Here is a 24622-nt window from a genome sequence, read left to right as displayed (position 1 = left end):
TGCATTTTTTGGCAACTGGATGTCGATCAATATACCTAGACGTGAATATACCTAGAAAAAGCATCGATCCTCTGAATGTCCCAGGTCTTTTCTTTGTGGCCGTGAAGTTTCATGGAGCTGTGATCATTGCAGAGTTAAGAGTGACAGTTTTGATCATTGATAAATTATCGGAGAGCCTTGCAGCCAAAGTCACTACACATCACAATGTGTGCAGTAAGGATTAAAAGTCTAATTATTCTAACTGCATAATCAAGGCTTTATATTCTTCTTGTACCCTTTCAGTCCTTAATTTAGATATTAGAAATTAAAAGACTTTCACCGTAACATCTTTTTTTTCTTGAGACATTTGTAGCATTGTGCCTCTTCTTTTAATCTTCCTAAACAGCCATATTATGTGACAATACTAACTCTCTCAGGCTTTTACCTGCATCTCATGGTCTTCATCAGTGAAGGACCTTGAGTTGAAATTGTTTCATCAGACAAACCCACGGTCAGTAACACACATCCACGTTCAAGCAGTACTATGCTGTCTTTCTGTCCCTGTCTCAGGCCAAAGCTCCAGGACAGTCAGCTCATCTCCCAGCATAGAAAGCCTCTCTGGTGGGCGGGGTCAGTCCACCGCCTCCCCGCCTCTTCCCCCCTCCAGAGGGAGTGATGTCAGCACTTCATCTCCGCCGCTCTCCGCCACCAAGAAGGAGTCTTTCTTTAACATCACTCGCTCTCGCTCCCACAGCAAGACCATGGGCAAGAAAGAGACGGTGAGCTGTTTGACCCGCTTGATTGTTCCAGTCACCTTTCTCTTTTTTTTGACTGTCTACATGTTTTTGTGGCTCTGTTTGTCTCACTTTTCATCTTGTCTCATGCTTTCAGCTCTAATCCCTCCTCGATCGGTTTCTTGTCCCTCTCTTTGCCCTCTGTTACCAAGCTCATTTCTTTTCCCTCCCACTTTTATTGTCTTCCTCTAACCTGTGTGTGTGTGTGTGGTTGTTGTGTGTGGTTGTTGTGTGTGTTCTCCACAGGAGGAGGACCTGGAAGCCCAGGTATCATTCCTGCAGGGTCAAATCAACGACCTGGAGGCCATGAGCAAATACTGTGCCAAGATGATGAACACTCACATCTGTGAGTACAACACAAACAGATGGTCAAACCTCCATGCTCATTTTCAGCCACATTAGTCAGCTCAAACACTAAAGACCTTGAACACTGACCCTGTTTTTTTTTTTTAAAGAAGACTTCAGTTTGTGATACAAATCATTGGTTAGTGTCTGAAATCCAGCGTTTAATAAAATGTATTTAAAGCTATAATGTGTAATATTTCCACATTAAAATGATTGTTGTGTACTTACATCATCCCAAGTGTTTTCAATGTTCACATGCAGAGAAATCCATATTTTTTGTGTTTCCTGTTAGCTGTTGCTAGCTAGCTGCTAGTTGCTAGAACTTTCGGGAAAAACACAGGATACGTTGATACGTCAGAGAACGAAGAAGGAAGATGGCAAATGCGACTTAAGGCAACATGAATAAAACTTAGAGGTTATTACCTCGTCTATGAACATGATTTCTGCCTGAGTCATGTCAAATAGTTTTTCATCTGAAATGATGGTTGTTTAAAAGTGAAGAAAACAACTCCCATGATCCCATGCCACTCATGACATCATCAGACCACGCCTTTGTTATTGTTTTAATGTGAGAGAGTCTCCTACAAGCACAAGTTACATATTGTGTGACTAAATAAATATATTTATGGTTGTGTAAAACATTTTATTCAATGGATTAAAAATGCCTGTATTTTTTGTTTACATCTTTATTAATCTTATATTATTTTTTTCAGAATCCAGGCCTTAATTAATTAATTTTTTATTGAATTTCTGTCCCTTTTTTGTCCTCTCACAGAACTTTTATTTATAGTGTTTTATCCATATTTGTTAAGCACATTGCATTTTTTAAGCAAGGAATTAGTGCACCTGCTTTGGACACTATGTTTTCTTTGCTCAATTTTGTGAATTTCAATGATACTACAACAACAAATGCATATGAAATAAACTGGTAGAGAGAGAATAACCTGCAGGAGGAAGCAAATGTGGTCTTGTTGGAACATTTCTCAAGTTTCAAAACACTTGGTTCTAATTAGTGACAGTAATTAATCTGGCTGATATGGGAATTTAGTGGCTGGTTGTGAAGCTCGCTGACTGACTCCGTATTTCCACAGGTAAAATCCAGGAAGTGATTCTCCAAGAACACCTGGAGAAAGAGGATGAAGTCCTGGTGTCACTGGCTGGACTCAAACAGGTGAGTCTGAGCATGAATGCAGAGTGAACGTTTAAACAATATTACATGAGAAGATGAGCTTTACTTCACTGATGTATTACTGATGTGCTAATAATGACGTTCAAGCTCAGCCTCAAGTGTAATAATGCAATTATACAACAGGCTACCAAAAAATACAAGCAGTACTCAGAATGTATTTATATTGTTGGGCAATTCACTCTCAAGATAAAAAAAACTTTTTGCTTGTATTATCTCTGTTTCCCTGGAAACACACAGGGTCTGACTAATATCTGGAAAACAGTCAGTCATGTTGATAGAGCTCCTATGTAATGAAACCTAGTTTACTACTCCAGCAAGTAGGCCGACCCTCAGTAACAACAGCAAGAATTTCTAGCCCCCGTTAACATCACTGATTTCTAGAGATCAAACTTAATAAATACCAAACACACAAAACCAAAACTGCTTTGTTTGCTCGATCATGCTGTAACTAGGATATCTGCTGAAAAAAAAACATTTTCCATGGACAGATGAAGCCATTACATCCACAAACTTCACATGTATTTTTAAAATTTTAAGCAAGTAGCAGCATGTCACAGACTCACCAGCACAGCTGATGGAGGATGCTGATCTGTGATCCAAAAACTTCTGATTTAATGCAATGTAAAGTCAAAATGTGTTAAAAAAAAAGATGTGTTTGTATGTTCGTATCTAACAATTTATTTGGTTATGTCGGTTATATTTGTTGGTGTTTATCAACACTTTCACTGTGGGTTCTGAATATCTTCTAGTTGGCCAATCAGAAGGCCAGGTTGGAGCTACTTGTTGTATAATAGTGTTTATGCTGTGATAATGTTTGTGCGTTTGTCACACTTCCTGTCAGATCAAAGACATCCTTAAGGGGGCTCTCCGCTTCAACCAAAGCCAGCTTGAGGCCGAGGAGAACGAGGAGATCACCATCGCCGACGATCACTACACCTCCACAGCTGCTGCTGCTGAAACCGCTCTGAGCTCCATCAATCACCACGGTGACCACCAACAACAGGGAAACAGCAGGCAGAGCCGGGACTCTGATCTGGAGGGGAGCGTGAGCATGGATGAGAAGGAAGAGGAGGAGCAGGCGATAACCCCACCTGAACAACAGGTTAATGAATCAGTCCTCTCTGCGCCGTCAGCACCTGCACTGCTATTAACTAAAACACTCAGTTCAGACAGGATTACTCGTCAGTCGTTTGGTCTCATTATTTGACCTTTTGATCCAGTATTCAGTGTCTTTAAAGCCGATCATTTTCGTGACAACAAATTGTACCCTGTGTGCAAAATGATCCCATGTTTGCAGCAGAATTGTATTCTTTGCAGGATTAGGCCATGTGACCCTAAAGCTGTCGCACTGCGAATGAATCAAAGCCAGACTGATGCTGCATAATACAGCAACTGTATAATGAAAATACTGAGTCACATGTTCCCTGGAGTCTGAGTTTTGTTGCATATGAATATGTTGAGCTTTAGGGCCAAACATAGAGCAGACAGCCCTGGTTTATGTACACACCTTGTACCACCACTCAAACCAATATTAGACAGTAAAACATTCCAGTATCAACTAATTTTTTAGTATCAGACATCGTACACACTGATAGTGACTTAGTCCAATACAGTTATGAAAGGCCCATATCAGGCCGATAATATCGGTCAGCTGCTATGTCTGTCAGGTTCTAATCTAAAACACTTTGGGCGAAACACTGTCAGACGACAGCGTGTGAGATTTCTATAAAACAGTGTGATGAAATGTGCCTCTCTCAGAGCAGCACCGGAAAAAAATGGTCATAATCTCATGAAGAATTCATCTGAAATCTCACATCAAGTGAGTGAGAGCTTTTTGAGAGCCTTGCTTTTTAACTTTGAGCGATCATTGACTTTATTAGGCCGACTGTATCTAATATTGTGCACACTGAAGGCGAACAGAGTATGGAATATGTCTCATCTCAATAGAATCACTTTGAAAACGTCAAATGACTTGCTTTAAAGAATTTTGTGTTTCTTTATACAATGACAAATTATAAATGAGCGCTTCCATGAAGCTGTCGCCAAATTCAAGCTGCATGCAAAGCTTATATTGTGTTTATTCTAATGTTATTAACATAAATGAGTTTTTTCCCCAGTAATTATTAATACCACCTAATAATAGACTGAAGTGGTCAGGTTGGAAGCTCATATTTCTTCTTGCTGCATTTAGAGTTTTCTGAAACATGACCATATGTGTTGTTACTGTAGCTGAAGTTATACCTTAAAAACAACAATAAAAATAAAATAATGAACCATGCAGTATCAGATGCTGTCATGATACAACAGTACAATTTTCAGACATTTTTTTTTTTAATTTAAGGTAGGAGGGCAGAATGACAGACATGTCCTATTGACAACCTTCACCTTGTCTTGTGTACAGGTGGCGTCTTCCCTCGGCTCTGAAGGGAAGAACTGGGATGACTACATCCTCGTGTCCCAGGACGGAGACCTGCAGGCTGCCGACGGAGGAGGAGTAGGGGGAGGAGGAAGGGCTGCCACCGAGCGCACCCCTCCGATCAGACGAGGCCGCGGCTTGGTGCGGATGGAGCCCGAGGGCTCGGCCGGAACCTTCCACGACCCCCTGATGGCCGGCATCACCTCGGGCTCCTCCAGCCCGGACGAGGGCTCCACCCACAGCAAAGACTCTGACTTCACCATCGTCAACCCGAACGACCTGTGAACGAGCCAGTCGCCTCCTCCTCTTATACCCGTGTCACGTCCTGCTAAGAGGATGCGATTTAAAAAACAAAACTGACTTTCAGAGGGTGGAGTCTGCAGTTTATGGCGGAGCACCGCTGGAGCTGAAAAATTGCACACGTGGACTGTGACACATCCAGTCACACTTACTTATACTCTGTCTCTTTACCTGTCATCTGTGCCACTTGAGTTGTGTCTGAGCTGACGCTGTATGCTATCTCCTCTACCTAATGCCTGTTTCCTCATTATGTTGGCTCTTGTCGCTCATTATATTTAACTGTAGCGCCCTGCTCCACAGAGAGAGGGCGCCATTGAACTTCTTACCCTGTCACTACATGATTACTCTGACCGGTTGGACCTCAAACTGCATTTTTCTTCACAGGGGAGGACTCTTTCTCCTCTCGAGCTTACTGTAATGATGATTGGGAGTGTGATGCTCCGTTTTCTTCTGAATGTGGAGATCTGGCCATACCTCTGCCTGTGTCAATGTCTGTACGTCTGTCCTCATAGAGGAAGGATGATGTCCTCAAGTCGAGGGCAGCTTTCTCCCCCCTCCTAAACCAGTGCCTCTGACCATTCTTCTTCTCTCAACCAAACAAAACCTGACTCTGTGATCTTATTCTTATTTTTGTTAGCCTTTTTTTTTTTTTTTTTAATTTTTAAGAAAATATTTTTAACCCTTAGACCTTTAGTTTCCTGGGTAAAAAATATTAAATTATGGAACAAGTCTTTTCTTTTCCTTCTGTTTTTAAATCGATTCCAATGTGGACATTTTAATGTGGTAATTTTCATTTCTCACATTACAACTGAGTTGTTCTTGTGTCCTGTGGAAACCATGTGAAGCAGCGCACACAAAGAATGTCCCTCTAGCTGCCCATTCAGCATAATTAACTCAAGACCAATAAAACTACATCGCTCTTGCTACACATTGAAGTTATTGCGTCTGTTTGGGAGATCTGTGCTCACTTTTGAGACACTGGTGTGAACTTTTATGTGCATTTGTGTAAATATCGGGGTTACATAGTTGGTATACACCCCTGCTGTATTTGACATTACTTCACAGATGAAGTCAAAGAAAATGTTAAAGTTATTGGAGGTTCAGATTTCTCTCAACAACTTGGTAGCTGTCTTAGAGGTTTCTATTATATCACATGGTTTTCTTTGATAAATAGTTTTTATTGGAGGTCAGCCTAACAACAAGCAGATGTAATTAAAGATGTTTTGCCTCTCCCCCTTTTTTCGCCACCATCCATAACCCGTGGCCGTGGTTATAAAATTGGAGCAACTGTGTGCATCATAACTTAGTAGTTTTCAATTGAAATTTTGGACACAAATAAACTCACTTCACATAATATTGAATGGAGTAAAGAAAAAAAATCATGTGAAATTTTTTTTAGGCTAATATGAACAACAGGTCCTTTCAATGCTCACAAACAAGTCTACTGTACTGACATGCTGGTGACTCTTTAAAGGTTCACAATGACAAAAGACTGAGTAAAATCAGACTATAACTTAGGCTGAAATTAGACTTAAACATTGAGTATAATTAGACAAGCATTTGATAAAATTAGACTAATACACTGACTAAAATTAGAGTGAAAAACTAAGTTCAATCAATATATATTGAATGGAGCATACAGAATGAAGATGAATTTATTGCTTCAATTCACTAGGCTCACCATCAACACTGATTGGATCCACAAAAAAGTGGCGAATTTTCCCTTTAACTTATCAATTGTAGAGTAGTGCAGTACAACATATAAATACTCATCAGTTCTCTGATGCTAACTGTGATCTTTTAACTCTGGTGAGGATTGAAGCTGTAACTGAAAGCTGATTAGAGGCTTTGATCTACTGCATGTTAGAGCAGCAGAGCTCTGTTTTTCTTATATGGCAGACGAGTGTCCTCAGCTGTCACATCTGCACTGTGCAGAACTGGCTTCACGTGTCACTGTAAATGAATGCACATCAAAGTAAAGCTCTTGCAGCAAACGAGAAACACATACACACACACACACAAGCATCAGTCATTTAAAAACTAGTTTATTTCCATACCGACTGTGAAGGAAGGAAATCATGAACTGCAACCTTTTACTGAGCTGAGCAGGTCGAGTCTCATCTACTGCACCGATAACATGTATCTGGAATGTTTCATTCAGGATCAATAACTTATGTAAAATATTCTTTACAGCAAAAGGATAGAATTACATATTAAAATACTGTACAGTGTTTTGCACACAAATTAAGCACTTTGAACATAACAGTATTTGTTCCCTATAGGCTGACGTTTACATGTTGATCGTAATGGTGGCTAACAGTGGTTTAATTAACACAAGGGCCTCAGGAAAATACAAAAATATATAATACTGTGTGTGAGACAACAATACTTAGAGGGTGAAGTGGAAAATTTCTTGGCAAGACAAAGGACCTCAAGGTGATTGGATGAAGAGCAGCGATCCAGGACTTATAAATGCTTCATGGAAGTAAACAGGAGAGAGACATAAATGGGTTGTACTAGTCTGACAGACATAATATTAAAAGACCTAAAACATCCACAGATTCCTGCTTGTGTCCAATTTACATATTCAAGACGGGGGTCTTTCATTTATATGGAAGCCAGTTTCTGCCAGTGTGGTGAAAAGAAGGAGAAACTTTCTTAAAAGAATAACTTTGTATCGAAATAATCAATATTTCAAAATAGTGAGTTAATATCTGAAGATAACAGCTAAAACTTAAAACCATAAGTTATAACAAAAAACAAACATATTGTTTGCTTATTAGCAAAAAAAGGGTACAAGTTAATGTTGTTTAGCTAAAATGTTTTTTTTGAGTTACATTGTTTGCTTGCTAGCTAAAAAAGTTTTTTTTAAAAAAAGGTTTTATTGTTTCCTAGTTAGCTTTACAAATGTAAATTATTTGCTAGCGAGTCAAAATAAGTCAAAAAATAAGTTGTTATCAATGTTAGCTAGATTAATCTTAAATGTTGGTTAGCCTAGTCTACTCGTGATGACTGTGATGACAGTTAACTCCTCAAGTGTAGTTTAAAGTTAATACTGGATCACTGTAAATAAGAGTTTAAAGTTTTGTTGCAACAGAATTAAATTTAATCTAAATTTAGAGCAAAAACTAAACTGAGGTTTCGAGGGATTTAAATGTAATCATTTTTCATTTTAAGTTAATTTAAGTTTGATGCAACATCACGATAAACCATGATTTAATCAGGTTTAAAAATTAATTATCATTAATGATGATTAGTCGTTATTCTGAAATAATAACTCATTATTTCAATACCGTTTCTCATCATAATGGCTTACAGGATCTTTCTTTCATCACACTGGCAACTATGGGCTTCCGTATAGTTAAACACAGCTTAACCAAGTCTCGACATGAATGCTTGCTTGATATTGCTCGACAGTGGCTTTGTGAAGCACGAGCTGCTAACATGTGGAGGTGGCAGTATTTCAAAAGTTTTCAAAGGGCTTTGAACATCTTTTGGCTGAGCTCTGAGTCATCCCATGCTGTGCCAGAAAAAAATGACAAATTTTCCTCCTTCTTCAAGACACGTTGCACATAAGAAGAGGTTAATAGACACTTGTAGTATTTACAGCTTAATACAGTACAAACTGAACCTTGGCTTTAACTACATTCATCTCCCCAGTGTTGTTTATCTTCTGCAGCGCTCTCTGACCTCTACGCTCTCAAGGGTTATCTGCAGCAGGTGGGTGGATGGTGGCTGCATTTAAAGGACTTCTACATTCATCAACACTTCTGTTCTTCCCTCTTAAAAACACCACACTTGCTAAAAGTCAGCCACCAAGACGGAGTGAGATGTTGCATCAATTTTAATGACATGAAAAGGGTTTTGTCACAGCAGCTACGATGGCAATTTGGTCACGTCCTGTTTCATGTGTTGGTCATTCGCTCGCTACGCCGAGGTTCCTCTAGCACTCGTGTTGGCTTTGTCGTCCTGACCCCGTCGTGTTTGGGAGCGGACTCTTCTCACTCCGGCGCTCTCCTTGCTGAGGTTTCCGGTCAAAGCGGCATCGTGAACCTGCTTCATGTTCTCCTGGACTTCGGCTTTGGCGTGCTTCAGCAGGTCAGCCTGACCCTGACAGAGGAAATTAGGGAAATCGGGGGAGAAGCACAGGAGAGCAAGGGGAGACATGGACAGAGGGCAGAAGTGAAAGAGAGCAAAAAGGATGAGCAACTAGTTAGAGGACAGAACATGTTCTAATGGTCTGTCCCAGAGGCTGTTTGGGTTTCTGTGAGTGTACGAGTGCGTGTGTGTGGGGGGGGTGTGTGTGTTTCTGACCTTAAGGATGGTGATGTTCCAGCTGAAACTCTCCAGCGCTCGACTGACCTTGCGACCTTTCAGCCCCTCCTTCGCCGCCAGGCTCTGCAGCTTCTCATGAAACTCCATGGCTAGAGCAGAAAACAGACGCACACACACACACACACACACACACACACACACACACACACACAGCACATTACAGGATGGTGCTTTGCACTTTATTTTTCAAAAGAATTTAAAGGTCAACCCTTATAGAAGACACTGACTAATTGGTCAATTTGTCTAAACGCAGATAACACAATCATCCAGGCTTTCTGTGTCGATGTAACTGAACACAAGATGCACCAACCAAAATAGAACAAGCTGGATTGCAATTTGAATTTAAAATGAAGTGTTTTTAGCTATGCTAGCAGCATGGCACTGCAATTAGTAAATATAACGACCACTGGACGGACTGCCATGAAACTCTTACTAACTCTGATGTCCCCTTGACTTTTACTTCAGCGCCACCAGCGCTAGCTTTTGAAATGTTGCAAATTAGGCATGTCTTCTTCAACTGTTTATGAGCAGTATGCAAAAGTGTAGTATGAGAATCAGCTGATCAGTCATTTGAGTTAAATTTTTACTATGTCAGTTGTTGATGGAAACTGCTACTATGAGTAATATATCATTCTGACATCAGCATTAAACTACCGCTCAAAGTACTACTGTGTTTAAGTATAGCCTCACAGAGCTGCTAGTGTGTCTTATTGTTTGCCTTTTTATTATGTAAATTTATGAAAATGGAATATGACTATAATATAGCCAGCGTAGCCAGGTTTATTTTTGAAAGTGCTTCAGGTGAACAATCCACTCATTCAGTGACTTTAAGCTGTAGTCTCCCACTCTTCAAAATGGTACGCAATTCTTACCATGCGTTCATTTGACTTGGTGAGTACCTGATGTGACCACATATAATTTATCTTTATAGGTGTGACCGGTTTGCTTTTCTCAATTCAAATTAAGCTGCTAGAGTCAATTAAACAGCCTAGAGCGTGTAAAGGAGTCAGCACGAAGTACTGTGGGGATGATTTTGATTTCTGTTCACTCATCAGTTAAAGCTGAGAGCGCTCTGGTCTCGTCTCTTTCAGGCATTTCAGCCCACACACCACCACATATTTTGACAAACTATCACCACCGCACAGACGTTACACAACAGCGAATAGTCCTAATGGACCTCAGAAAGTGTGTCACTCAAACTTGCATTCCTAACAGTCTTTCGACCAGCCCCTTGTTTTGAGTACACTGTGAAACGAGGGGGACAAAAAACTATCTGAGAAAACCATGGCTGTGAAAACCAGGCCGTTTGTTCACTTTGTCAAACAAACTAAAGTCTCTTGCAGGACCCCTGCTAGTATCTGCTGTTACAGGACACACACTGATTATATAAGGCTTTGACAAGAGTTCTTTTCTCTCATCTTCTGGCTTTATTGAATTTCTGTCACTTCTGCTTATCCACGCTGAACCTTAACTACGTTCACAAATTGTGACGTCGACGTTTCTGACCAATGAACGTTCTACCCACGTTCCTCAGATTAATCGGTCTGTGGGTTTCCATCATCCACCTGCAGGTTTCACTCCACCAGTACCAGCATCTCTCTGGTGAATCCTGTCCTGTCTCCCGTCTTCATACAGACCTTACTGAAGATGCTTCACATCAATGGGGTCTAATTGCCAAAGTCTGGGTTGAAACCCTTCTAATTAATCTCTTCTTGAAATTTAGACTCAAGCCACACTAGAGGACTAGAAGCTGTCTCCACTAAAGTGTTTTCTTTTCTTTTTTTTTTCTGAGCAGGGTTCAACAATAAGGTTTGTGCACTTGTCAGGGGCAAGTAGAATGACATGTCGGGCTAGTAAGTCTAGAAACTCTCTTGCCTGATTGAGGAAACTGGCAAAACTATTTTAACAGCTGATTAATTATTATACTAATCTTTCATGCAAAAACAGCAGAAAATGTCAAATATAAACATGTCCTGCTTTTCTTCATTTATTATCATATTAAACTGAATATCAAAATGAGACATTTAAAGGCATCACCTTAGAAAAACTGGATGGTCATTTTTCACTTTTCTGACATTTTATAGATAAAAACATTATTATATAAATATGACAATCAATTTTAATCTTGTTGTTTATGATGACTCCTCATAAATAAAACAATTTGTACAGGGGCAAGTAAAAATTGACTTTGAACAAGTTTATTTCTGACTAAAAACATTAATGCTAATCCCTGCTAAAGCACAGTGTATGTTTTGAACTGATATGAATACGAACGGCAGCAAAATGACAAGACCTCAGCGTCTATTCTGAACGCTGAACGTTTAGCTTCTTTTCCTGGTCGCCCAGAGGTGAAAAATGTTCAAGTTTGGGTAAAACGCTGTGCTTACCGCTATAACTTCTTACCCGGCCATCCAATCATAGTAGAGGAGGGGCGGGACAAATAGGCTACTACAAATTGTGCCTTGCTCTTACTCCTTGAATCGGTACAGTACCAGAGAAAGTACCTTACCTTGTGTCGACATTTTTACATTCAGTCTTTATTGATAACATAACTATCTGGGAAAGTAAGTTCTTGCAGAACATGAATTAATTACTTCTGCAGAAGAGCACCTGGCATTTCAGCTGGGAAAAAACACTTTGGTGGAAACAGGGCCTGAGGATGGACCTCAAAACCTGTGTAGTCTTCTAACTTTGGCATTTTGGCCAAACTATAAGCATCAGAGATTTCACAGAGAGAAGAAGATGAAACAAAGAACGAGCTATGAAAAATGCAAAGGAATGATGTAAAGTGGATCTGAGGGACAGATGAAGAGAGATACAGAGAGAGGGAGCGTCATGGAAGTCAGGCCGCCGGCTAGTTAGAGTCTGTGCAATGAGTTGTGTTGTGTGTCTGGCTTCCACTGACCGCCCCGGGCCACTGTCCCACTGTTACCATGGAAACCCGGAAGTGGGTTAACACGAGGCACACATCACTGTGAGCCATCAACGAGAGCCCAGACGTTTAACATGTCAGGCTCTGGACCACACACACACACACACACACACACACACACACACACACACACACACACACACACACACACACACACACACAAACTCTGAGGACTGAGTAAACAGATTGGTTGAGAGTATAATTTACCAACTCCTCACCCATAATACCCCTCTGTCACTAAACGTCTGCGAGCGTGGACTCACACCTGCGCACACATACGTTGTCACGGCTCCACATTCACACACACCTACAGAAGTTGCCTGAATAATAACCTTTACCGCGCCGTTGCTAGGCAACTCGAAGCCTACGTGCCAATGTAGTATATGTGTGAGAGTGTGTGTGTGTCTGTTTCCCTGTGAAACCAAGCGAGGCCGGTGGAGGGAACATTATTTCCAAGCCAATACTGGGATAGTGTGCACACACAGACAAACAGGGTTCTGACCCGCAGGCCAGAATAACCTTGAGGGCCAGCCAAACAGGACGGAGCAGGAAGTGCGTCACGTTTACTTCCTGTCCTCTCTGTGAACTGTGAACAGCCATGATGGTCACATGCATTAAGAAACAATCAGGCATATATATTTATTACCATCTCATGAAGTGTAAAATCTACTGTATGTATACATCCAGGTGTGAGCCTCTATACAGGTCAGGGCCCTGGAGGAAACACAGCTGCTCAACTGAGGCTCTTAAAGCATCATGAAACTATTCTACCTTAAAGTAACAGTTTCCACACTGACTTGTAGTAAAGTGAATGGTCCCTCTGTCATTCTCACTCTGTGCCCCATATGCCTGTTCTCACATTATGTCACATTGGTCACAACAAATGCATAGCTAATGTAAAACATTAGATACGCATCCAGATATGGCTGAAACATTCTGTGGACATTTTGCATTTGTATTTGTGCACATTTTCTGAACACTTGTGGAGTATTGGAAATGACATTTGTCAATTCGTTAGCTCCTCTGTCCACATGTCACAATGTATTTAATGGCTGCACAGACCACCACAGTCTACAATGCTATCTGTGGTTTTGTCTCTTTCTTAAGAGGTACACTAATACAACCTCTTCCAGTATCGCTATGGTTGTCGTCAGAGACCTTTGACTCTTCTTCTTCTTTGGGGGAACTTTTGACTGAGCGGCGCCCTGCAGTGCAGTGGTCCCAACCTGGGGAGCAGACCCCCCTTGGGGGTCGTAGAGCCACTGCAGGGAGGACATGGAGTGAAATTAAATTGAATGAATATGATTTAGGTAGGGGACAAAACAAAAAGTTTGCTGATGCTATCACCCTGACCTTTATTTCACTAAAGTGTGTGTGTGTGGGGGGGGTGAGCTTTTTTTGGCCTCTGAATGGATGGCATGCCAGAAAAAGTTTGGGTACTCCTGCACTAATGGATGAATTGTTTAACATCCATGCCAAAGTAAAGGATGCATGTCAGTGTGTAGACAGTGATAGTTACACCTTTTGAAACAGACTTAAAGGGGGCATAAATCAGCTTTTAGTCACACACACCCAACTATACACGGATTTTGGTAAAATTTATGGAGAAAATGTTTCTTGGTCGCGAAGTTTTCTGATGGACAGTGAAGTAATACGTAGCTGCTGTTAGCTTGTTAGCCCAGACTTGGAGCTCAGCAAGTGTTGTTGTTTACACTGCTAGCACATGAGCTTTGGATTACCAGGAAAACAAGGTTTTCAGGTTCAGAGGTGGCGGCGGTGTCGTGTCAGAACTGGAGCCTGATCAGCAGGCATTGTAAACGGGCTCAGCTGCCACTCTGATATCATGCCAGAGACAGAGAGACTGAGGACGACATTGACGAAGGAAGCCAAGAAGATAAAAAGTGAGAGGCCGCTGGACAAGAGTAAATGTTGAACTAGTTGTTGACAAAAGCTTTGTGAAAAAAAATGTCTGCGAGAGACACACCCAGTATTATAGGCTCATATACACACTGCTGCTGATTGGGTAACACCTCTGACACCAAACAAGAGAAGTCGTATCTCAAAGCATGTTACACGCCGTTTCATTCTGTTTTCACACGGTTTCACTTTCTCCGTGCCTTAAAGCACTTTTCACACTGTTTCTTACCGTTTCGGGGAAACAGGCTGTTCAACCCGTGAATTACAACACGTTGGTTTAGACTGAACGTGCCCCTGAGCACACATTTCATCGGTGATGATGAGTGTGGCCAGAGGTCAAACAGATTTGAAACTTTCAACTGGAGACATTAGTAAAACGTGTGTTTTCAGCTTGGTGTTTTTCATTTAGAAGAGTGAAAAGGAGATAAATATCTCAAAAGCAGGGGAAATAAAAAAAAAACTATCAGCATTGCTTTACACCACTTGAAGTACATGAGAAAATAAGTGTTATTTAATTTGCATGAAGCAGCCCTTCCTGATACTGAAGTGGACCACTCTCTCTTCTCCCTCGGTGTTCTTGTCTTCCTCTGAGCACTGCCTCTAGCTATCCATCTCTGCCATTCATCTTCCCACGGCTTTCTTCTCCCTCTACGTTTCATCTCTCCGCTCTGATGTAACTTCCAGACATCCATCTCTGCCACCAGCCGTCCCATGGCTCCCTCTGAGTGACCTGTTTATGCCTCCTCGCTGCCCACCCCCCTCCTCCCAAACCGAGAGGTGGACCTCCGCCTTGGGATCACCTGATTGCCATTTTTACTCTGTACACACAGGAAGAGCTTTGTTCACAGGATCAGGCCTCTGGCAGCTCTTTATCAGATGAACGTACTGGCACCAGACCGGCAGCGCAGGGCTGAGCTATCACACTTTAAAATCTCACTCTATTTACTAATAATACCACAAGTGATCACATGTGAAGTAAAAGATCTATGATACAATATAATACGGTGAGACAGAAGTCAGCTTCTGCTGCAGTCCAAGCTGCAAAACAGATGAATATGTCACAGATTATTTGATGAGTAAGCGATGCTGCGGCCCCAGAAAACCTAAAATAAAGTTCAGTCAAGGATGGGATCAGTTGTCTGGGAGCAAAGTGGAGCAGTCTGCAAATTTGTAAACAACATTCATCTCCATCAAATTCAGTAGTTTCTCTTTCTCCACAATGGCCCCAACTGAAACATCATCCTCCTCTCAAATATCAGTTTGCTTCAGGTTGATATGAATTTCTCCTTCAAGTCCTTTTTCTGTTCACACTGACAAGTTTGTGTTTCAACACACAAAACTCTCATGAAACACACAGATGTTTAAAGGTTCCTCCCAGGAGTCACTTTTTTTTAAAAAAAAAAAACATATGACATGTGAAACTTTTTTTTTTAATCCAGCACCTACAGAATTATAAAAAATAATGTGAATGTGTTTACTTTTTGCTCCAAGTCACCAGCTAACACATCTAAATGTCAATCACAGTGTCTCCTGGGTGACAGCTGAAGACTGAATCAGGGTGAGGATGGGGATGTGGATAAAGTGTGTGTGTGTGTGTGTTGATGTGTGTGTGTGTCGGGGAGGTTGTTTATTGCTACTGTGACGACAGTCTGGCTGACTAATGTCAGATGACCCAAGGGGCCTGGCTGCAGTAAACAAACCACTGCCAAAGATCACAGAAATGATATGAGCAGGTCAGCTATGGTGCCCTTCGCTTAAGAGACTGAAGGGTGATCAATGAGCCACGACAGTTTAAAGCTGCTTCGTCCAAAACATACAGATGAGCTGCACCGGTGAAAAAATCTAATGTGCAACACTGTGAGGCATTAGAGAGATGTCTGCAGGAGATGGGACAGGAGGAAATATGGTGGGAGAGGAAAGGAGAGGAGAGGAGAGGAGAGAAAAGGAAAGGAAAGGAAAGGAAAGGAAAGGAAAGAAAAGAAAAGGAAAGGAAAGGAAAGGGGAAACAAAATGAGGAATGGAGGAGAGGGAAGACAAAAAGCAAAGGAAAGAAGAAAATGAAAGGAATAGGAATCTCTTTCCCAAAAGGAAAGAGAATGAGAAGAAAGACAAGAGGATACAATAGGAGATGAAAAGAAGAGAAAGGGAACAATGAGATGAAGAGCAAAGAAATGGAAAAGGAAGAAAGTGGGAGGAAAGAAACAAAGGGAAAAAGCATGATACAAGAAGAAGAGGAGACAAAGGGTAGGGAAATGAAAGGAAGAGAAAGGAAAGAGACAAGGAGAGGAGAGGAAAAGAAAGGCAAGAAAAGAGGATACACTAAGAGGATAACTGATGAGAGAAAGGTGCATAAGCAGACAAAAAGGAAAATAAAGGAAAGGAAACAAATGAGGAGAGGAGATGAGGTGGCAGAAAGCAAAAGAGAAAAATAAATGAACAACAACAGGAGAGGGAAGAAAGGAACTGAAAGGAAAGTAGCAGAGGATACAAGGAGAGAAGGACAAAAATGGAATGAAAGGAAAGAGAGGCTATAAGAAGTGAAGAGAGGGAACAAGAGTATGAGTAGAGAAAAGGAAAAGGGAAGGAAAAGATAAAAAAAAAGGGAATGAAAGAGAATAGTATAGGAGAGTAAAGGGAAGGCTTTAAGTTAATGACAAAAGCAGCAGCCACTGCAGTGTGGATAACAGCGCTGTTGAAGAGGCTGTGTGGGAGTTTTCATGAGTGGACTAGGAACATGAGCATAGCCTGCTTTCTATTCATTACACACACATCACAACACACGCTCTCCATAGCAGCATCTCATATACCCACTGAGACAAGCAAACACATGCATACATACACACACACACACACGCCTACACACCCATTGTCTGTATATGCAGGATCCTGTCGTGTATTCCACTGGAGAGCTCGATCACTGCTCTGTTGGCCTGGACCATCTGCAGGGGACACAGGGAAACATCTATCAGCATGAAACACACACACACACAGTTGTAGTTCACCGTAAACCATTCACCATTTTGCCATCTTGTTTTCTGTGCGTAAATCACACAGTTTAGCACATACACAGTCTGTTTTACTGTCCGCTATAAAATAACATTATATAAAAAACGTTGCGCAGCGTGAGCAGATTGGTGTGAATCACATGGGAGATGAACATTTACAATGAAATAAAACACCAGTGTGATGTTTTGCATATGTTGGTGGTTGAGGAAAAAACTCCCAGTCTGTAAACGAACTCAGTACTGGATTCCCTGTCAGAGGCTGTGTTTGTCTTGGTGACCGTCCTTGTTCGCTGGGAGGCTGCTGAGCCCAGTTCTATTACTTGTTAATGGCAGCTAACAGTTAAATTTAGATACTTTAGCAACAAGCTAAGCTGTCTTTCCATCAGGAAACTCCGGACTACCTTGGTACTATATTCCCTGTTGGTCTCGGAGGCTATTTTTGTCCCAGTGACTGGCCCTGTTTGCTGGTAGGCTGCTGGGCCTGGTTCTGTTACCAGCTAATAGCAGCTAATAGCTGACAGCTACTTTAGCAAAAAAAAGCTAAAGCTATCTGTCCATCAGGAAACTCTGTAATTAAATCATTGAGAGTTGAAGCTGAGCAATTGGTGGATATGAGAGGGGAAACCACATTATATTTTTTCCATACAATATGATCCAGTTTAACCCAAATCAGTGAATAGAGTTTTAAAGTTGTGCTTTTGTACAGTGAGGCCATTGAATTTGACTTCATGTGAACTTTAAAATTGTGAAATTAGCCAATTAGAATCACATTGTTGGCTGTTTTGCCACAACATGTACAGTGGACACATGCATATATGCTGTATGCATGCACGTGAATGCACCCACAGCTCCTTTAACTGACCACACAACACACACATGCACACATGCACACACACACACACACACACACACACACACACACACACACACACACACACACACACACACACACACACACAGGAATGACACAAGGAGCTTCTGCCTGATTAATTCTGCACCTCCTCTCAAAAACCCTGCTGGGACATGACCCCACTGTGGGAAAAAAATGTTGTTCGACAAATAAGGGATTAACTACAGTACACTGTTTTGACCAGATCCAATTCAACAAGACACACACACACGCACACACACTCATCCCCATTTCCTGTCTTTGTTGTTTGCCTCTCCCTCCAGGCAGCAGGATTGAGGTGTGGAATCCATTTAGCAGAACGACATTCAAATCTATGCTAATGGTATTCAACTCTGATCTGCTTGGCTGAGAAACGGAAGTAGCTAAACATACACACACGGTGACACACACACACACACACACACATGCACACGGTTCCATAGCAGTGACAAACAACCATAGTTAAATTAAAGTGTCATGGTTTATACACCAAAACCTTCATCATAACTTAATAAGACCAGAAACAGATCCATTTATCTCCACTACAGCCTGTTTCTGACTGTCTCCCTCCCTCTCGCACAATGCACACACACACACACACACATTCACACACATCACATATGCTCACTGGACAGTATCTCTAAATTGGCAATTCATACTGACTGTCCATCATCCTACCCAAGAGACTGCGGGGGAATATCTAATATGAAACATGAAGAAGTGCAGTTTGAGCAAATATCAATTTAAGAAGTATTGCAGCAGCCAGACAGATGGCATAAAAGGAGCGTAACGTCATTTACCACAGCAACACAGGCTGCAGTAAAACCATTTCAAGGGGTGTCCATAAGACTGTCATTACACTGCCATAACCATGTCATGACACCTGTCACGAACAGGAAGAATATTTGACTATTTTGAGTAAGTATTATTTGGTCAATTATGTCATTAATAATGTGAAGTTGACATTGTTTGAGCTGTCTTTGTTATGGCAACTTGACATAGTTAAGCCACTAATGCCTTCTAATAACCCCACATTATCCACAGCTGAGATAGATGGTGACCAGTTTGATAGGAAATACAGTAACGAGATGGATTTTTTTTTTGCTGGGTTTCGCTCCTGGCACCCCAGAGTCAGCTAATTAGGTGGCTAGCTCCACAGCTAACCAAGCTAACTTTCTAAAACCAGCTACAAATAACAGCATACAGCGGTTAGCCTTCTTTAGCAACAAACTATCTTACCACTATCTGTCCAACTCTGTAACTAAATTACCTTAGAACTGTACTCTGTAACTAGCCTTATAACATTTAATGACTATGATAAGTACAAATGGTACCAGTGTACTTGAAGTCCAGGATGTTATAAAAGTATTTGACATTGTAATAAAAGTTACATCTTAATGATCAAGTCTAAATGTACCACTATACGTGAGGTCAAAGGAAATATTTGACTCTTATAATGGTCTTACGAAGGCAAGTGTCAAAAGCAACCACAAATGACAGTATAATGTAATGTTATGTTTCTTTACAAAGTCAAGTTGTCATAACACAGATATTCACAGGTTATGTTGTCTTGGATAATGTAAAGTTGTCAAAACAAAGACATCTCAAACAATGTAAACTTTGCATTAAAAATGACATAATTTTAGTTTCATAAAGACTCCATGGTGTTCACGACAGGTGTCATAGCATGGTTATGACAGTTTAATGACAGTCTTATGCATACTCCTTGAAAAAAAAGCATTCCCCACGCTACCAGTCCACTGAGCACTGAAGCACAGCTCTGAGAAAACCATCAACCAGACCCAGAGGGACAAAGACGAGGCGGGAACAGAGAGGGAGATGAATAAGGGACGAGGAGGAGGACAGAGACCAAAGGGAAACATGTTGAAAGCTAAATATGAAAGTGAGGATAGAAAGACAGCCAATCAGCCTAAACCCACTCAAACACCCTGTTTCATCCCATCTTATTGACTAGTTGATGAGTTGACTAACAGACCAATTGACCTCTCCGCCCCCTTTTATCTCCCTCCCTCTTTCTCTCTTTGTATTTATTCCTGCGGGGAAGTTTTTCTCCATGGCTGGATTTATTTTTAGACATCATTACATAAATTAATGTCTGTTAAATAACTTTCTCCTCGCTTGAAAGTCTGCAGCGTATTTGGGTGGAAACACACTGGATTCAGGCCAAGGTGAGGATGTCACTGATGTGGTTACCAGCCCTGTTACAGCCACAACAAATGGGAAACAACATTGTCTGCTACATAACAATGAGGGCTCACAATATGGAGAACATATTGGCTACAGAGGAAGCTCATGTCTGGGAGACAGGGCTTTCATTGTTAGGTCAAGTAGACAGGAGATGGGAGGTGGCTGGCAGATTTATGAGCTTTGCTGCTTTTGTTTGGTCTTTCCTTCCATTTCATGCATTTCAGAGATGAGAGTCTCAGTGCATACCAGTGTTAATTTCACCGGCTAATAATTTTAGTCATAGCTTCAATGGCATTTTTCACTGACCAAAACAGAATTATAACTAAATAAAAACTATTTTATGATAGCAAAAACTATGACGAAATCTACTGGCACTTTTATCAACAGATAAACCTCAGAAGAAAATGTTAGGGCGAGACGAGTTTGAATCGTGAATCTTGTTGTGTGGTCGGGAGCTTAGACGGATGAAACTGAACATCACTGATCTCTGAATACTCCTTTACATGGTGAAAGAACATAAGCATTTTATCTGTCAGCTCTCTTCCTTCCTCACCAGTTCATAGGTGGAGACGACCCGGCGAAGGACATCAGGCAGGGGCCCCTGCGGCTCCAGGCTGGGGTAGTGGTCCCGGAGGTCAAACAGTAGTAAAGGCGCCCCATCTGGTCCTGACACCCTGGAGCCCAGAGCTAGTACGCACTGCATGAGGTTAGCCACCACGGACACCCCGCACAGCTCCCTGAACACTGCTACTGAGTTCTGTTGAAAAAAAACAGAAGAGGGCATCTGAAAATTTAAACATGAAAACATATAAATCCTTTCACGGTCTTTCTTTTTCTTATTGCTTTATCCTGATGGAAAAAAAAAACATTTCTATGAATGATGTTAAATCAAGTCACATAAAATCTGTCAAATCTCTTCCCCACTCTGTTTCCCACTAGATTTGCTTTCACACTCCTTCTCTCTCTATCTCGCTCGCACACACACACACACACACACACACACACACACACACACGCAGGTAATCAAAAGCCTCTCCTGTGAGAGAGCTCTCTTTTCCTTCGACTATTGATTTGCTCTCCTGCAGCTGTGCCGTTGTAGTGGTTCATGTTGAAATGAAAGAAATCGAAAGATGTGGATGCCAACAGTCCCGCTGTGCTGACTGAACATATAATTACAGTTTTATTGCCCCAGGGTGGCACAAGCACCTACAGACCACATTACTGCCTGACTCATAAAGGTTAGAACTGCTTTTACCAACTGCAGAGAATGCATCACTAGTGACAGTCTTTTGTTTCCTTCTTTTTTGTTGTTGTATACAAAATCGTCACGATTGCACTTGAAGACAGTGATAATGATCAAATGACATTAGATATTCCTATTATTCCCCATTCAGTTCTAATGATCACGCGTAAAGCAAATTATTTGGGGCTGCAAAAAAAAAAAAATGTCATTAGTTCTGTCGACATTTTTTCAATGAACTGAAGATTTAGTTTATTGTCAATATACACAAAGCAAACGAAATGTGTCTTTTTTGCATATCTGTCATAGTTACACATATAGAGCCCATCCTCAGCTTGATCCAATGAGCACCATGGGCAGGACTAACACTGTTGTCAGGCACTGTCAGACTACGCACCGAAACAAGGGGGAGCAATAACAACAATCTGAAGTGCTATAGACGAGACAGACACTGCTGTTGAGGCTGTTCTCTTCTTCTCCTCTCTTCTCATTTTCGGTTCATTCAGTTCTCTTTGCTCTGCTCCACACTTTAAACTCCAGCAAAACCAATATGTTGGCGTGGCTATGTGTACGTGTTAAAATGACGTTACATTCAGGCGGATGTGTTGGTGTCTAGTGATTGATTAGGGAAAATCAAATCCCCCTCCCTAACGGAAATCGGTTAGAGCAGAGGCAATGCCAGAGTGAAGATGAAAATGTATGGATGGAGTGTAATGAGTCGACAGCCGTCTGATATGAGCATTGTGCGAACTCTACCACTCACTGAAGACTATAAACACACAAATGTATGAGCATTACATAGAGCACAGAGCATAGAGTCCTTATCAACAACGGTTAACGATACCCATCACGTACAAATGAGCACAATAATTATACTACAAAAATTATAATTTCTTGGTATAATTGAGAAAAACCATAACAACATACACTACTGATCTTTGAGCGAAGTGAATGAAGTTTATGATATTGCTCTGCCACACTTCGATGGTGGTGGCAAGAGAAACATGCCATACAAGCATGACACATAATAAATGCCTAATTTTATGCATGATACATAATGATGGAGATAGAGAAAAAAAAGTAATGCATGGCAAAAAATAGCATGTTGTCAATATTTTAGAGCACCCCCAAAAATTCACAAATAATGTTTTCAGGGGATCTCATGTCTTATTTAAAGAAGCCAAGCCCCCCTCCCGGCTCCCCTGTAGTTCATTCCCTAGATATCAGGCAATAACCAGCAACTTTTCAGTTATTGGCCAGTCTCTATACCTCTAGGACATCCTGCCTCCCCAAAAATGTATTGATTCATTTTCAGTCTAGAAAATGTAATAAAAATAGGTATAAAAACACCAATCATTTTTCCCAATATGACATATTCACATGTGACATGTTTGTATTGTTTTCTGTTGTCTGATCAATAAAACTAAACCCAATCCCAGAGATTCACTTTACGCCAGTTTTAAACAAAGAAAGCAGCAAATTGTCCCATTTCAGAATCTGTAACCAATATATGTTTCGCATTTTTGCTTGATAAATTATTGGAATATAAAAAAATTCTTGCTGATTTATTTTCTTGTTGGTCAACTGGTCAATCTGTTGATTGACTAATTGTTTTAAAGTTATAAATCTATATAATTTAAAGCAAATAGTTATTACAGCAGGATTGTGTGTATTATAAACACAATATAATCTATCAAATATAGTCCTGTGTGAAGCTCTTCACTCCTCCTCACCTGCATGTTTTCCCTCAGGTCTGTGGCCTCTCTCAGCAGAGGAGCAGCCATCTTGAAAACATCGTCCACCGCCCGGACGCCCAAGTCCCTCAGAGCTGTGTAGTCCCGCCCCTTGCGTGCCTTCCGTACAGACAGACCCCTTTTGTGAGGCTTTCCCCCTCCTCTCCGATTGGTCAGGGCCACATGGACAAACAGCTTGGCGTGGGGAAGTTCCTCCCCCGTCAGAGACTGCAGTGGTACATGTCGGTAACCCGGCTGAAGACACTCCAGGGGGATTGTGTACTGACCTGTGATGTTAGGGAGATTTGAGGTAAAAGTTTTCAGTCTAATCCACTCTTATGCAAACTTAAACTATTAAATCATCTCCAGTAGCCCTAATGACCTCTCAACCTGACACTAACCTATAAACTCATCCCCTATGAAGTCGTCATCCAGCACCACAAAGCGAACCATAGCGAGCTCCGGCAAGTTGATCTGGAACTCAAAGCTCTCGTCGAACACAGGGTTATCCCCGTTCTGGGTCACTGTCCTGGTGCGGCGCTCTGTGCAGTCAGCTGGGATGCCGTGGATCTCAACGAACACGTACGGGTCGACCACATCTCCTTTGGCCCCCGAACCTCTCGGCTTGGGCAGATTCTGGCCGCTTATCACCTGGGAGAAGGACCAGACTGTTATTCACTCAAGTGTTAGGTTTCAGGGACAGGGTGACCATCAGAAATGAGGTGTAAGATGTAGGACATGTTGTTACAGGAACAGTTCAGTTCAGTTTTTGAAGTGGGGTTGTATGAGGTACTTATAACTACAGTCGATGGCACTTGGCAAGCACCCAATTTGCAGAAGCAGCCGTAGCTATAGACATATACATAGAAATGAAAGCCTAATTTCACACCTTTTAGCCTTTGGATCATATGTCAATGTCCCAACCATATTAGACTGGATCAATATGGCTGTGATGCTGACATATTGCAGGGTCAAAGCAGCGTCTATGTATATATGTCTATGGGAGTATCATTTTGGGGAGCTAAGCACTGCATTGTTGTGGACAGGGCTGGCAGCCAAAAGTATTTTAGCTACGCTAAAAAAAACTAAAAAACACTAAAAAAGTTTAAGTTTACGCTACATTTAGAATATTTAACCACTTTACGTTGATATCAGACAGGCTTTTCTGATGGAAAATGAATAAAAACAAATATAAAATATACAACAAATATCACTCTCTCTGAAGAGACCAGACTCTTTGAGCAAAAACAGTAATGCTACCTCGCAGAACAAGGGAGCTGCTCGCCAATGCTGCCTTGATAGCTTAGTTTGTGTCATTTTGTGACTTGAGGCAGTGGTAG

The 24622-nt window shown here is 41.3% G+C and overlaps 2 protein-coding genes across 4 annotated transcripts in view; one reads left to right on the top strand and one right to left on the bottom strand.

Annotated features, from left to right (window-relative positions):
* The window catches only part of tbc1d5 (TBC1 domain family, member 5), a 30003-nt gene extending 24052 nt beyond the window's left edge, over positions 1-5951 (top strand). For all 3 annotated transcript variants that reach the window (XM_084739901.1, XM_084739899.1, XM_084739900.1), the window contains 5 exons: positions 550-758; positions 1020-1119; positions 2210-2289; positions 3149-3409; positions 4709-5951. In XM_084739901.1, the coding sequence (XP_084596027.1) occupies positions 550-758; positions 1020-1119; positions 2210-2289; positions 3149-3409; positions 4709-5008 (950 nt within the window). In that variant the 3' untranslated portion in view covers positions 5009-5951. The remainder of the gene's footprint in view (positions 1-549; positions 759-1019; positions 1120-2209; positions 2290-3148; positions 3410-4708) is intronic.
* A 2898-nt stretch (positions 5952-8849) lies between these two features.
* Positions 8850-24622, bottom strand: part of LOC146312860 (inactive phospholipase C-like protein 2) — a 37839-nt gene continuing 22066 nt past the window's right edge. The window contains exons 7-12 of the mRNA XM_084738652.1: positions 23684-23933; positions 23283-23569; positions 20863-21066; positions 17071-17146; positions 9338-9447; positions 8850-9133 (exon numbers count right to left, since the gene is read on the bottom strand). Coding sequence (XP_084594778.1) covers positions 8951-9133; positions 9338-9447; positions 17071-17146; positions 20863-21066; positions 23283-23569; positions 23684-23933 — 1110 coding nt within the window. The 3' untranslated portion in view covers positions 8850-8950. The remainder of the gene's footprint in view (positions 9134-9337; positions 9448-17070; positions 17147-20862; positions 21067-23282; positions 23570-23683; positions 23934-24622) is intronic.

This window comes from Lutjanus erythropterus, chromosome 16 (genome assembly GCF_056507025.1).
Source record: "Lutjanus erythropterus isolate fLutEry1 chromosome 16, fLutEry1.hap2, whole genome shotgun sequence".
Taxonomy (NCBI): Eukaryota; Metazoa; Chordata; class Actinopteri; order Lutjaniformes; family Lutjanidae; genus Lutjanus; species Lutjanus erythropterus.
The sequence above is the reverse complement of the archived record's forward strand: the minus strand, read 5'-3'. Positions and strand labels throughout refer to the sequence as shown.